Source organism: Coptis chinensis, chromosome 4 (assembly GCF_015680905.1).
Source record: "Coptis chinensis isolate HL-2020 chromosome 4, ASM1568090v1, whole genome shotgun sequence".
NCBI lineage: Eukaryota > Viridiplantae > Streptophyta > Magnoliopsida > Ranunculales > Ranunculaceae > Coptis > Coptis chinensis.
In genome coordinates, this window is record NC_141459.1 from 58468147 (window position 1) to 58484587 (window position 16441).

Consider the following 16441-nt stretch of genomic DNA (forward strand, 5'->3'; position numbering starts at 1 on the left):
GTCTTTATGGCTATGTCTCTTAAAATATAAATCTTGTCACGTGTCTAAAATACGCCATATCAACATCAAAGTCAACATATCATGGTCAAAATCAAACTGTCATTTCCATATTCGACAGGTTCAGGGTCATAGCTATGGTTCATGGCTAAGGTCAATGTGCATGGCTCATGAGTTCATGACCAAGGTAATGGTTCGGACCCAACTGGCCAAGCCCAAACCTTAGGACCCGGAAGTCTAAAACCAACTTATTTATTCTACCTGACCCAATTGGGATCTATATTAAGTCCTATGGACTGGCCCATGCAATATTAGAAACTGGCCTAAAACTGAAATAGAACTCGGCCCACAACTAACACTAAAACTAGTCCCAACACTTAATGAAATCGGGCCCAAACAAAACAATCTAATTGAAAAAGGCCCAACCAAAACCAAAATAGAATCGGGCCCAACAACAAATGAACTGGCCCAACCAAAAGTAAATGAAAAGAATCCGGTCCAACCACCTAAACCACCTAAGGCCCAAGCCCCAGGCCTAAGGAAAACCATCAGGTTGTCTTCCTCACCTCACCACCACCACGGCTAGAATCCGGCCACCACCATCTCATCTCCTCCTTCCAAATGGGTTTTGCTCCAAATCAAAACCCCTATAGCTTTAATGAAAGCTCCAACTTGATTCCTCACAACGGCCCGGCCAAAGACGAATTTCAACCCAAATTACGCGCGCCATTAGCGCCTCATTCAAGCTTTGTCATCCCCCATTCGACAGCCCACCCAACTCTCCAATACTCAATCATCCATACACCAACAACCAACATCACAACTAACCTCACTACAAAAGTGCAAAACCAACGAGGCGGAGGATGGGCGACGCCATTAGCGCTGTCGAAGCTCCAAGCTTCCAACAAGTACCTAAACTTCAATCCCGGCGTCCCCAACATAAACCAAATCAAAATCAAATCAACCACGTAACAACAAGATAGCCGTTTATACGGTTTCAAAACAATATATATCCATACCCCCACGGTATCCGATCCACGTTAGACGGACGAGGAGCCGCCATTGGCGGCTCCTCGAAGCTTTTGATTCAAAATAAAGAAGCCAACACTATACTAACATTAGCCCATTTAACACTTAGACATTATAGAGAATAACTACAGCAAATGAACAAGACCTTAGACTCGACATTATAGCAGAATATCTACAGAAAATGAACGAAACCTTAGACATTAACTTTTTGTCTTTATACCCGAAAACTATAAATCCGGTGAAATAGCAAAATAGCTACTCACCTTTAGCGCGCTCCTGTTCCCAGCAAAATCTCCAGCAAGAAACTTCTCTCTTTCCTCTCTGTGAAACTCTCTTTTCTGAAAAACTCTCTGTTCTTCACCAACCCTTTTTTTTTTTTTTTTTTTTTTTTTCTGTTTTGTTCAAAACAAAACCCCCGAAATAGGGACGAGAGTTTATCCCATAAACCCACGTCTCCTATTTCCACTAACACTTATCCTATTTTTATTATATCTATTATCTATTATTATTATCTTTATTATTATTATAGAAAAAAACAAATAATAAAAACACGGGGTGTTATAACGTGATTCTGTCATGACTCCCAGTAAGTTGGCCCAATATTGGTCCATTTCACCTTATACCCATATCCTGCTATAGTTTTTTTCTTCCAATTTGGTGTTGGAGGATCTACGGGTATAAGATGCACGTGACCCAACTAACGCACAACCCTTGCGACAGCGTAAAGCTCAACAATGTTGAAAAAATATATTAATCCCTCAAACAATGCAATGTCATTGATCGGGCTTGTAGCTCTGACATTATTGTAGGGATGTCAATCAACCTGAAACAAAATCAAATGTGTCATTAACAACTCCAATGATCAATTACAAAAAAATAATAATATAAACAAACTTAAATACTTAAACTTAAATATTTACATTGAAACAATTCATATCAATAAGTATCGCTCGATAATACTACAATGCATGCGTTATATCGTCATAGTGCAGAGCGACTACTGTGTGTCTATGAGCATGCGCCTAAGACAAGCTATAGTCCATGTTTGAGATTGGTCTGAATATCGGGAAGTACTCATAAATCTATGCCTAGATATATATACACAAATAGTTAACATATTGATAGAGTAATAAAATTAACATTAAAAATAATCTCTAAAATACTAAAGTTTTACCTATAGAATAGTCATGTAACCTGTAACTCCTTTCACCTTCGCACATGTGGCAGCCCCAAGACCTCTATACAAAAACGTCAAAATTGCTGCACCCCATGCATACTCTCATATCTCATTGAATTTCAACAACGATCTCAGATAACATAGAGGCACTCCAGTCCCAAACTTGTCAGTAAAAACGGCACATCTAAAGAAAAACAGGATAAAAGCTCTGACAGCCCGTTGGACTTCCTGCAAACTCGAGACCTTCTCCACCACCTTCCCAGCAGCGTCACATATGGGGTTATCATGAACCTTGTTAGCAAAATGCTTCCAAATGAATTCTAGCCTTACTTTTGAAGTGAACTTGCTAGCTTCCATCTCTGCCTTAATCAAATAAATTGGGAGACCCAGAGCACGGTGTAGAAGATTTATCGATTGTTGTAAGTTCAACGACTCACTATCCCCTTGCACCGCTCTTCCTCTAACTGTGACTCCACAGATTTGCACAACCTCGTCCAAAGTCACAATCATCTCCCCAAATGGCACATGGAAGGTGTTGGTCTCCGGATGCCACCTCTCCACAAAGCAAAGACCAATGATGGATCTATATGCTCGTGATAACTTAACACGATATCATACAACCCAGTCCTTCTCAGCTCATGGGCAAATCTCGGAGACCTTCTAAATTCATTCATGAAATCCTATTGGCAGAACTTCGCTAAGTGGGAAACACACTTCAACGCTCCGTGATCCTCCTGAAACAACCAAACACGCATTAGATATATATGAGCAGAAACAAAAGATTTTGTAAAAGAAAATCAAAGTACTAAAGAAAATCAAAATATTACCCTCTTCTCCCAAACATCGCGAGCGACATGTACCGCATAGTCCTACAACATCTCTGACTCATACGTGCCACCCCCATACTCACCTCTTTTGAACTCTAAATCATCATTGGATTTTCTCACAAAATTCAATACCAGAGGTGCTTCTTCCATTGGTGGTATGACTTCTACCACATTTTCTTCCACATCATCATCTTACTCCTCCTCCTCATCCGCATTGTCATCCTCTTCATCACCCTCCTCTTCCACTATACTCTTCCCACGATCCATATTTACATCTAAACCTACATTGTTATCGCTATTTACACTATCTTCACTCAATGAATGAACTTCAGGAACCTTTTTTTCTTTGTGGTCCCCTCTACGCGCTAATGTCGTTAAACCATCTCCCCGTTGTCTCTTTCTCTCAACTGCGTCACCACTAGAGGAACCGCCGCCTAACAACTTCTTCATACCCTTGAATGTAGTTTTCGCTACATTCTTCACATTCTTTTATCGAGGACCCATTGTTACAAAGAAAAATAAAACAAGTATTAGGAACTATAATAAGTTTAATCAAATCTAAATTAAATCGAAATCATATTCTGATTTTTAACACTACTATTACAACTCCAAAACTTCCAAATGTCCAAAAATCCCAACAAGAATTACTTCCCAACGAAACAGATACCATAATTACTATACCACTAAGATTATGACAAATGCCCCACAAACCAATCACTATTAACTCCTAGACCCTTCAACTTCTCAAGAACTTTGACAAAATCCTCATTAATTAATAGCACCAACCAATAGCGATGGACTACAACTTACTAACTTAACAACAATAAGTGCACTCAAACCAAATTTTTCATAATCCTAAAGTTTCAAAGCCAAGACTCCCTCACTGTACCCAAAAATATTTGTTACCTTTTTATACATTCTACCGATTTTATTATTCATCTTGCATTGTATAATAATCAACAATAGAAACCACAAATTGCATTGTATAATTTGTCGTTTTAGAGTCCAAACAACTTGCATTGTATAATAATCAACAATAGAAACCACAAATTATTCAACAATACAAAGAACATTCAAGAATATTTAAAAAAAAAAAACATTCAAACGACTTCACTAGGTCGTTTGGGCCATTTCCAAAACGACTTCACTGAGTCGTTTGATGCTTCTTCAAAACGACCTCACCAGGTCGTTTCAAGTTTTCTCAAACAATAGTTCGTTTTGTATAATTAAATCACCATAATCAACACACCACAAATTATTCAACAATAACATAACAAGTTATATAATTGATTTACAAAATACCTGTATTAGACGAGTGTTGCCCAAGAGAGAAAACGAGTGTTGCCCAAACTCAAATAGATGAGAGCAGACAGTGGTTGCCCAAACTCGAATTGGTGATAAAATGTACGGTTTTTGGTTTTTGATCATTGGTTTTTTTGTGAGTGAGTGCGCGAGAGAGATGATACTGGTTGAAAAGATTTTCCCGGGTTTTGCGATTTAGGTGGGGGTGTACTGGGTTTTCTTTTGGACTTCGTTGTTTGGGCTTGGGCTGGAGGCTGCCCAACATAATCTTCTGGGAATACAAAATGCGTTTTTTAGTGAGGTGGCATATATGCAACTCTCAAAAATTGCGTTGCTTGCTACCATTCCTTCCTGAATGGGTATTCCCCCATTTCTGAAGCAACAGTGACAGAGAGAGAGAGAGAAGAAAGATGGAGGATGTGGAGGAGAGCGGGATGTGCAGTACAGAGCAGCTAAGTCCAGAAGAAGAAAGGTTAATCATTAGAGACATCGTCCTAGAAGCTCAGTCTCACCCCACCGAGGGTGACGCCTTTTACCTCATGACTCAAAGGTACAAAATTTATTAATTTATTACAACAACACTACTTTTACTTATAAAAATTATATCTTGACAGATGGTGGCAGCACTGGCTTGATTATGTGAACCAGGACGATCTAGAGTACCATGAGTTTGCTGCTACTTCTTCAACTACTAGTATAAGGAAACCTACTTCTATTGATAATACTGATTTAATATATGATTCTGCACCTGAGGAGTCTAGTATGACAATGGAACTTCATGATACTTTAGTTGAAGGACGTGACTATATCCTTCTCCCACAGGATGTTTGGAAGCAATTATATGTGTGGTGAGTTTTTATCTTCTTCATACTTCATAATTATAGTTATTAGATTTACTAAATGAAAATATATGCATATATGAGAGTTAATTCTTTTCCTTACTATCTAAAGTCTTACAATGGTCACAAGTGGGTGTAGTAGCAAGTAGCTACTAGACCTACGAAAAGTATCCCAATTCCCGATTACAACTTACAAGTGTATCCCAATTGCTCATAACATCTGGGTAGGTCACCCCCTTAAGTCAAGGCTTTGAACGTGCCCAACTGTAAAGGTCCTTGATCGCCTCCACTACCATATGGATCTCCTTATCTCCTTAGTTCAACTATGCTTGTATTATTTTCCTACAATGCAGTCCGTATCTTCTTTCTTAGGAGATGCTCCACGAGCCATGTTTTCTTGCCAGAAAGCCGTAGTAATATTTATTTTCTAGTAAACACCTCCCTTGTATTAGTAGGTGCCTCAAAGGTGTACGGAAGGGTGAAAAGAATAGCTTCTAAATACCCTTGGAGAAGTCACAGGTTAGTAGAATAAGATCCACACTCTCTTCTTCCGCCTTATATAGAGAGTAAATGTAACCGAGCTTCTTCCATGAAAGCGGCTTTTTGTGCATTGGGTGTATTTTGTTAAATGGACTTCACAAAGGCTTTCCGTCAAGCTAGTTAGACCGTCTTGATCTTGAAACATTGAAGATTTTGATAGGTTTTGGAGTTAAAGAACTCTTGAGGTGTTGAAGAATTAATAGTACAACAATAATCAAAGTTATCCTGACCTTGTCATGTTGATTTTCAGTACATGGTTTCAAAATTAAAGCTTCTGTGTGGAGAGGTATGGTCTATATATTGTACGACGTAGTAATTTACTTAGGTTAGTGTGTTAGTGGCAAACAATAATAGGGTAATGGTGTTGCAAATAGATGGATTTGTTGGTAGTAAACTAGCAGAGGATCCTACCAAATATCTGTAGCTACAAGTGCTTGCTTATTCTAATAACTTGATAAGAATGAAACTGAATAAAATTAGAAATTTATAGTAAGTAACTGGTTAGGAATGCTTCCATAGTGTCACATAATTAACAAGCATCATGGTGCACTTTAGATCCAATTTAAAATCGTCTATTGATCTAGGAATCCGAAGGCATGGTTCAAGTTCGTTGTATTTTTCAGCTGGGGATCTGGTGATTTCCAAATGCTTGTAACTAGAACTTGTTGTTATGGCTCTCTTTCCCAGCGGTTCTGTGATTCTCAAAAATCGAAGAGAAATTCTTTTCCAACTTGGGAAAACAATGTGTTGTGCATGGTGATGCGTGTTGATCAGGTGCATGAGTGGGGGTCCTAATAGAACACATTATATCTAGTAGTTCTTTCTTTATATTTTTTTTTATTAAGACAGTAATAGGTTTACGGATCCAAAAAAAAAAGGTTTCTTTTTCAGAATAGATTTCATACTAGCAAGAAATCCAACTTCCTAATTGAGCGTTTTGACCATCTTTTGTAATAGGTCATTTTAGTTATGAGCATCCGATAAAAAGTTATTTTTCTTCATATCAATCTTCCACCCCCCTCTCTCACTCTGTGATATAGAAACCTTTATTGGATGTTTATCTTAGTGGTGTGTGCTTTGGTATTTTGCTGCCCAGTATCTTTTCACTCTAGAGAACCCCTTAGGAGACACAAGGGAGCTCATAAACCATTGGCAAGTATGTTAAAGGGACTGAGTTTCATGGACCATGTTCTTGAATGTTGCCCTTTCTCTTGGAATGTTGTGAATCTTCTCACTTGTTGGAATACAAGTCCAAACTTCTCTCCTCGCTTGGCAAGAGATCATTAGCTACCAGTTTCTGTGAGTTGAGGTGAACGGAATCAATGCCACTTTTGGAGTTTTTTGTCTGGGATCTTTCATCTGTAATATTGGTTATGGTTTCTTGTTTTTTGTCTACTTGTACGGTACCTGAGCCTACTTTTAAATTTACTAATGAAGTTCAATCTTTTACTGAACTGAAAAGCAAACATAATTAATGAGCATTGTACGTGCAGAATCTTTGAGCATCATGAGATATATTGTTAGCAACGAAACAAGGGACTGTAGGCCACCTTGAAAGTGCAGGGGCTTGTGAACATAAGGTTGCCATGAAAGTGCAGGGGACTTGTGATTATAATTATCAGAGAGTATATTAGGTTATTACCAATGGCATTTCCTTCACGAAAAGAGTGAAAATCCTTGCACTGCATTTTAGTAACTGGATACTTTTTTATATGAAAAAAGAAAAAGTTCTGATAAACCTTGTCAAGTGGGTAGTTGCTCTTATGTGGCTAAGAAAGTGTGGGGAATTATTTCTCTCCTCTCTCCACTGTCTGCCCGATATTTTTCTTGGGTTGAGAAGTATGTTCCTCAAAAAGCCATTGGTGGGTTTATTCCTTACCGGGATGTTACTGAATAAAACCATTGATCATGCTATTACGTGGACCATTTGGCTGGAAAGAAATCAAAGGATATTTGAATTTTTTTTGCAATTTGAATAGTATCATTTGTAGTTGCAAACATGCACTTTGGGATTGGTTAGATATCTTTGTACTGTTAGGAATGTGAGTTTTGATTCAGTCGTAACTGATTGTGAAGCTATAGTGTATCTTTGATGTAAATACTAATGGGTAGTGTGAACCTCTACCATTGATATTCTATTAAATTCTTGTTTTATCAACCCAAAAGGAAAAAATGGATAGCAGCTGTTATAAATTCTAACAGTTTTATGTTCCTATCTGTAGACCACCTTCCTTTTCACATTTTCTTAGAATAATTTATTCCATTGTGTCTATAACAAGTAGAATAACATATTTTTAAAAGTGGAAGGATCATGTTGCCACTAGTAGTTACCTTAACAGAAGTATTAAAAAACAAATCATTTTACCATTGGGCCATAAGTAGTGACTGTAAGATTGTAAAAGAAGAAAGTGCTGAGGTCCCTCTGTTCTAGAGCAGTTTCTGCATTGTTCTGGAACAATTTCCATGCTAATTGATCTGTGTATTATTTATTTGCAGGTATGGAGGAGGTCCTACATTGGTAAGGAAAGTAATCAATTCAGGGTTGTCTCAGACAGAGCTGGCTGTAGAAGTCTATCTCCTGCGCCTACAACTACTTGTGATGTCGAAAGGAGAAACTGCTACTATTAGAATAAGCAAAAAGGTAAAAGACTACTATTTGATAGGCTAGGATTTTGTCTTTAAGATTTCTGTGTTCCATATGTAAACTTATTGTTTGAAGGGATCATTTTGGACAGGAAACAGTTAGGTCACTCCACAAAAAGGCCTGTGAGATCTTTGAGTTTAATTTGGACCAAGTAAGAAGACTTCACATTCTTGCATCCACTTCTTTATGGTTAAATGTATTGACATACATTTGTCTCCATGTTGCAGGTGTGCATTTGGGACTACTATGACCATAAAAAATATGCATTGATGAATGATATGGACAAGACACTTGATGATGCCAACTTACAGATGGATCAAGATGTAGGTGCCTGGACTTACAATCCCCTTCATTTATATTTTATTTCGCTATAGGAAATGTTTACCAAGTTTGGTGTATAATTTTATTGTCCTACTCCAATTCCTGCACTGAATTTGGAGACCTTGTTATGTTGCATGCTCGTATTGCACTATTGCCTCTACCCCATTTTCCTACTTAGCAGAACTTTTGTTAAATTATTTTTCTCTTCCACTAACAGATTCTGGTGGAGGTCCTTGGTGATGATGTTGTGACAGGTCGTTGCTTGAATTCTGTACGAGAAAATGGGTTTGCTCAGAAGGATTCAAATAGATATGTAGAAGCTTGCAAGGGCAGCTTATCCGGGCAGCCTACAACCAAAGGTGTTTCTAGGAGTTGCAATGTGGAGCTTACCCAAAGCCAATACTTGGCTTCTCCAGTTGCTGAAGGGGATAGCTCTTATGGGATCAGTGGTGTTAGTACAAGGGGGTCTACTGGAGGGTTGACTGGGTTGCTGAACCTTGGGAACACTTGTTTTATGAACAGTGCAATTCAGTGTCTTGTTCATACACCTGAGTTTGCAAGATATTTCCGGGAAGATTATCATCCAGAGATAAACTGGCAGAACCCATTGGGCATGGTTGTAAGTAACTAGTTCTGCACTTGAGCTGAAGCTATTCACATCATTTCTTTTTCTCTTCATGTCACTAGACATTTTAGAAGTTGAATTGTTAAGTATCTCCTCTAGAGCACCTTATATATATAATATTTTAAATAGAAATTCAACAGGGTTTAGAATTTGGTTTTCTAGTCTAGCAAGTTTAGGAATTGTAATTCTAGGTTAGTTTTGCTTATGAATAGGATCAATTGGAACTGAAATTCAGAAAGAGCTGGCCGAAGCTGAGTTTAGGTTAGTATGAAGAGTTTAGGTTAGTATGAAATTTTCTAGAAATTTCACTTACGCGATTGTTGCTGCGGGAACTTTGTTTGGTGGTAAAATATTGCAAAATAATAATAATAATAAAAAAAAAAAAAAACCCTTCTTTTGGGTGGTCATTGCATCTACAGCCCTGACAAGTTTCTACCACAGTTACCATTGATTTCTCTGAATCTGCAACTAATACCAACTGTGCACTGCAGCTGTCTTCCATTTGTTTCCTGCTCAACCTGTCACATTTTTTTATTTCTTTCTAGTCTGGTGTAATTATTGATGAAAATTTCAGCCGGATATATATGTATTACAAGAAACATATCTAACAGGAGAACTTTTCATAAGGTTAAAATAATATGGATGGTGAAGTAAAGATAAGAAAGTATAACAATGAAGAGAGGTGTTTATCTATTATGCATCAGGCGGAACCTCTTTGGCCCTTTAAGCGAGTGATCCCAAACGATACTTTTGGAATCTCCACTTGGTGAGCTCTGCAGTGGGAAAAAGCAATGATTTTTTTTCCAGCTTAAGGGAATTATATTTCGTCGTAGCACGAAATGTGTTTTAGGTCTAAAATGTTTGCGAGGGGATCTGGTGCATGAATGCTCCACGTGTTTATTTAAGTTTTCCTTGGTGGTCGTGAGCCTGCTTAATCTAGTGCTCCTGTTGTTCTCTTTTCAGCATCATTATATTGTTCTTATAAGAGAATAAAGGAACCCTTTTTATGGTGTCTGGTATAAAATACGAGTAATACATATCTCAGATATGTGACGATCTGAGGCTTATTGCATGATCTCAGAGAAACTTTAGCAATTGGCAAGATGTGCCAAAACATTTGAAATGAGCAGAGACAAAATTAAGAAAGACAGTCCAATACTTAGGGCAACTCCTATTTCTAGCTTCTTGAAAATTGCAAAGTCCTGTTTCTAGCTTCTTGAATTTGACTCGTGATCGAAGTTTGTGCTGAGCCATATGGTAGACATTGAAAGCGCCAGCATAAAATTGATCTTATCAGTATCTTACGTAGTACATTCCAAAGTCGACAAGGCAAGTGCAATGAATGTTTATCAGCAAACCGTGTAAAATACAACTACTGAGATTGCAATGCTAGCTAATTACAGTCCTTATTTTTTTTTATCAATAAAATGTATATATTCATTCCAAAAAGTGTTACATAGTAGGTAAACCTTAGCAAGATGCTAATGATAGCTAATTACAGTCCCACTGGACAACTCAATTACAATAATTGACCTACAAGACGTGGACACTTTGAACTAATTTTATCCTCTATTATGAAGTGACCATCAAATGATTTGACGGTTTATCTGGGAAGAATTGTTGACTGTTAACTGCTCCATATGTTACTTTCTCTTTCTATGTCTTAATATGTAAAAAGATCAAACATTTTGCATTCGTGGTGTGTACATATTTTGAAGTTTTGATTATGTAGGGGGAACTAGCTTTAGCATTTGGTGAGCTGCTTAGAAAATTGTGGGCCCCTGGACGCTCACCAATCGCTCCACGTCCATTCAAAACGAAGCTTGCTCGTTTTGCACCCCAATTTAGTGGCTATAATCAGCATGACTCACAGGTTCGTGTACTTATAATATTTGTCATAACTCAGTTGAGATATTTTCTTTATCATATTACTTTGTCAGCAAAAATTTCTTCCTTTTTGCTAGGAGCTATTGGCATTCTTATTGGATGGACTCCATGAAGATCTGAATCGTGTAAAACACAAGCCCTATGTAAAGTCAAGAGATGCAGATGGGAGACCTGATGAAGAGGTTGCCAATGAATATTGGGCAAATTACATTGCTCGAAATGATTCTATAATTGTCGATGTGTGCCAAGTGAGTATTCTCCAAAATGTTCTTTTTTTCTTTGACTTGTGAATGAAACACCCTAATAATTAAATGTTTGGGGTATCTTTTTGTATTGGTCAAAATGTAAAGTGTCTGGAAATATAGAACTATGTTTTGTCTGTTTGTAAGTTGTAGGCGGACTGTGGATGACACAAATCTTAATGAAAGAATGCATTAAAATTTCTTGTAGTGCTGTCATGCTTGAACTATAATAGTTGAGAAACTTCAATAGCAATGAGCCAATGATCACTTAAAATAGATAAATGAAGATTGACAGTCCACTTATTAGAAGTATTGGATTACATAACGGTAGTTTTGGTATTTGAGTTGAGAAGATTGCTTACCTCTAGCTGTGTTGTAGTCAGGGTTAGAAAGAACTTGAAATATGTAAGGTCTGTAGTGTTAGTTCTCACAGTAAGAACACATCTCTCTCTCTCTCTCTCTCTCTCTCTCTCTCTCTCTCTCTATATATATATATATATATATATATATATTATCTCCAATGTCTAAAGGTAGTTTTGGTATTTGAGTAGAGTAGCTTGCTTATCTATAGCTGTGTAGTAGTTATGGATAGTAAGAACTTGACGTATGTAATGTTTGTAGTGTTATATCTCAATGGAAGTAAACATTTTTTTTCTTCTCTTGTTTGTTTTTTTCGTTAATATGCTACATACATGAGATTACTTGGTCTTAGAGTGGAAATGTTCCCCGGGGATCTCGGAAATATTACTTTCATTTTTGAGTGGTTGACTCTGTTTGTTTTTCTCATGTTGAGATGTTTAGTATAGTCCCACATGCTATGCTTAATGCCATGCAGTATAGTGTTAAAAGTGGATGTGGGAAATAAAAGATGAGTTTACCGTGAAATCCTTGTACTCGGTCTTGGCCAAGGAATTTGCCTTGTCAATTCTAGAGGCAATGGAAAGAATCATTAATTTCCCATATAGATTGTTTTGGAGAACACCCATCCCATTCCAAATTGCTTTCTTTGGCTGGCTTGCTTATTTGGGATGGATTAAAACGAATAATATTCTTAACCAAAGGGCTATGGATCTACAAAACCTTTGTCAACTTTTTAAAGGGGTGGTGGAAAGTAAGATTCACATGCTTTTTTCCCTTTGGACTTACACCCAAAGGGATGCTATTAAAATATTGTGTGTCTCTTATCAGTTGATGTGTATGTCAGATTTTGTTGAATCTGGTATCTTCCGTCAGGTCTGACTGAGAGAATTCCAACAAGACCAGTTTAAGAGCACATGTACGTTGGTATGCATGCTCACTAGCAAAGGTAAAGTCATAAGGAGATTGTGCGCAATAGATCCTTAATGACTCCAGTTAATAGGATAAGGGTTGTCAAAGAGAAAGAGGTGGAGAAACAAAGACATGGAATGGAGTGGGCAGAGCAGAGATTAAACTTGATTTAGACATTTAGTGAAAGCTATGTTGTTGGGACCATAGTGAATGCTCAGTTGGCTCCAATTTGGAATGAGTTATTTTTTTGTATTAGCATTACTTAAGCACGATTGATTATTTTAATCATTTATGGACTTTGTCAATGTTTTGATGCATACAGTTTCTTTGGGACCTCTTTATGCACAGTTTCATAATACGTTTCATTTAGCATTCATTTAAAAACTGTAGACAAGTATAGCACTCTCAAGGCTCATGCATCATGTCTGACAGTAATATTACACATTTATAGTTAATGTGCTCGTACACTTTTTAACTGCTGAGCGTGTGTTGGAGCCAAAATGTTTTATACTTTTATTATTAATTAGTCATGTCCTTTTTTATGCATACTTGATATAGCTGCCTAGTGCTAATTATACACCACCAAACTCGTTCTTATAATTTATATATCTGACTAATCCAATTTGACAGGGCCAATACAAATCAACCCTTGTCTGCCCCGTATGTGGCAAGATTTCGGTGACTTTTGATCCCTTCATGTGGCTTTCACTGCCACTCCAGTCTACCAACACAAGGACTATGACCGTCACAGTTTTTAGTAGCGATGGTAGTGTGTTGCCAACACCATGCACTGTCTCTGTCCCCAAGCACGGCCGGTGCAGGGACTTGGTCCAAGCGATTAGCAGTGCCTGTTCCTTGCAAAACGGCGAGAAGCTTTTGATTGCAGAGGTTAATAAGAGTCCACCATCTTGTTCAGTCTGCAAATTTTGTGCTGTGATTTATCTCATTGGACTGATTGTTTCATGTCTTGACAGATACGAGGCCACTTGGTTACTCGGTTTCTAGAGGACCCTGTAATGTTGTTATCCACCATAAAAGATGATGACCACATTGCTGTGTATAAGATACCCAAGTTAGAGAAGAACACAGTATTTCTTCAGTTGATACATCGCCGTGAAGAAAAGTAAGTTCAGTGCATATCTCTTTCTTTGTCATATAGGCTGCATATTTATTGATAATGCCTTGATACAACCACATTGACTGTGAGGTTTCAATCAGTTGCCTTCTGATTTTTTACAAATAATTTTTTTTAACAAGGTAACCGGTCTATAGGTATATTAGCCAAAAAAGGTTGCAAGTCTAATGTAGAAGAGCCACCTACTACAAACAAAAACAAAGCAGAAAACAGTAAATATATTTCTAATGAGTTGTTGCAAGGACATTACTAGACTGTTCAATAAAAGCAGTTGTTTGGCGTTGAGGTTTTAGCCTCTCTGATCAGGATCTCAGCTAACTTTTGGGGTTTACCTATATTGTCCTTGAAAGTATTTTATGTAATATTTTATGTCTTTTGTGCTGTTCTATAATTTACCAAATATCCTCTGACAGGGACTCTAGCGGTGCAGTGGTCTGGAAACCATATGGGACACCTCTTGTATCACCAATGTCACGTGATGACATCATCACAAGAGGTCATGTGCAATCAATTGTACATACTATGCTCTCTCCCATGCTACGAACTGAAGGGACTTCTGATCTCAACTCAAGCATGTCAGGAGCAGCGTCTCATGCAGATCACGAGGTTGGTTCAAGTGAAGCATTTACAGATTCGACAGCATTAGATTCCGGTGATAAAGTTCATAATATTCCGAAAGTAGTGCAAGCAACTAGTTTACCTCTACAGTTGGTGGATGAAAACAATGAATGCATTGACATTTCTCTGGGAGAAGAAGAGACAATCAAACTGCCCTCGTCGTCAACATCAATTTTGGTTTATATTGATTGGTCACAGAAGCTATTGGAGAAGTATGATAACCATCACCTTGAGAATGTGCCAGAAGTGCTTAAATATGGCCCTCCATCTAAGAAAGCTCGCACAGAACCCCTCTCCTTGTACACCTGCTTAGAAGCTTTTCTGCGCGAAGAGCCACTTGTCCCTGAAGATATGTGGTAAGTTTGTCCCTCTCTCTAGTCTCTACACTGCACACTAGCCTGCAAGTCCAGTTTATTAATACAAAGTGAGTTTGATCGATCAAAAAAACATAAAGAAAATAAATATGCAAGTCCAGTTTAAACTGACTTAACTGTGTTCCTACCTTAGCTATTTTGTCTTTTTGTCTGGAGGCATATTGCCTGCTAGCGTTCCACATATTTTGTTTTTGTCCCATTTGCTTTTAAGGAAGTAACATATTCTTTCTGCTATGAAGGTTTTGTCCAAAATGCAAAGAGCAACGTCAAGCAAGCAAGAAGCTTGACCTATGGAGACTTCCTGAAGTACTAGTTATACATTTAAAGAGGTTTTCATACAATAGATCAATGAAGCATAAGCTGGAAACATATGTCAACTTTCCAATTCATGACCTTGACTTGACAAACTATGTAGCTCACAACAAGAATTCCAAACGACAGCTGTATGAGCTTTATGCCTTGAGCAACCACTATGGTGGCATGGGAAGTGGACATTACACAGCTTATATCAAGGTGAATACTTGTCCTTAATACATGCTCTACTTGTGTATTCTTTACAGAGACTAAATTCTATGCAGGTGATGTCTGGTATGTACAATTACCATCATTGTCCTGGAAGGGTTGTACATTTGATCTGTACAATCTGACTGGAATACATAAGAATCTTATGCCTGTGAGTCTGTGACAATGCTAACATGGTTGGACTGTCAGATTCCGTAGTTTTAGCTGGCCATCTAAAACCAATCGAAATAGTCATTCTAGTTATTCGAAATTATCAGATTTAGTCTGTTACTTTATTATCTTCTTTGCTATATGCAGCTTCTGGATGAGAACAGGTGGTATAACTTTGATGATAGCCATGTATCTTCCATCAATGAAGAAGATGTAAAGTCTGCTGCTGCCTATGTACTCTTCTACAGGAGAGTGAAGAGTGAACATGTCTCAGTGAGCAATGGGGCTCAGTCTTGTAGTGGTCAGAACCACATTTTGTCCCCAAAGTAGATCATTCAGTTTTCCCAAGAAGAAGCAAAGATGTGTGCATGTATATAAATGGAAGAGTATTGGAAATAGGTTGGCCTGTTCTTTGGAGGCATTGGAAACAGCAGCTTAATTTAAAGAAATTGTTCCATCTGGGAAAAAATTTGTATCAGGCTTTCCATTAGATATGTATGGCTCCATATATTTATTGGGTGCCCAAGTCACAGCCAAAGGCTTTGTTTCAACAATCATCGTCTCCTGTCATCAGTTTTTTGTTCTGATGATAAGATTTACTAGGACTGTATGACTATCAACTTGGATAATTTAACACAGTAAGACATTTTGTAGCTAATTAACTCTGTTTCTGTTTTCAGTGTTAATGAAGTCGTAAAGCAAACAGTATTTATAACATGAATAAGAGCGTACTTGTGATTTACTTAATGGTTATGCTTGTTTGCCTTCGAATTTTTCGTGTAAATTTGAGCAGCAAGAATAGGGACGTTCCTAGCCTCCTCAGTGTTGCCGTGTTGGTAGGTGGTTCTACCTTCAAAAGTCCTTCCTGCCGGATGTTAATATAGGCTATTATAGGTAGACGATTGACAGCGAAAAGGCCCTTTGTTGCCTTGTTAGTGGTTTT

At 37.7% G+C, this 16441-nt stretch overlaps 1 protein-coding gene across 1 annotated transcript; it reads left to right on the plus strand.

The window, feature by feature from the left end:
* The first annotated feature begins 4674 nt into the window (after window positions 1-4674).
* Window positions 4675-16245, plus strand: UBP5 (ubiquitin-specific protease 5). Its single transcript, XM_086557232.1, has 13 exons — window positions 4675-4882; window positions 4947-5180; window positions 8208-8352; window positions 8447-8506; window positions 8583-8678; window positions 8894-9295; window positions 11034-11174; window positions 11266-11436; window positions 13330-13587; window positions 13674-13822; window positions 14248-14808; window positions 15066-15339; window positions 15646-16245. Exons 1-13 carry the CDS (start codon window positions 4743-4745, stop codon window positions 15826-15828), a joined length of 2814 nt encoding a protein of 937 aa, XP_086413358.1. The 5' UTR covers window positions 4675-4742; the 3' UTR covers window positions 15829-16245.
* Window positions 16246-16441: the final 196 nt, after the last annotated feature.

Coding starts and splice junctions, on each gene's coding strand:
- UBP5 (XM_086557232.1), top strand. CDS start 4,743: ATGGAGGATGTGGAGGAGAGCGGGATGTGCAGTACAGAGCAGCTAAGT. Junction 8,353..8,446: donor CTATTAGAATAAGCAAAAAG/GTAAAAGACTAC, acceptor CATTTTGGACAG/GAAACAGTTAGGTCACTCCA. Junction 9,296..11,033: donor AGAACCCATTGGGCATGGTT/GTAAGTAACTAG, acceptor TTGATTATGTAG/GGGGAACTAGCTTTAGCATT.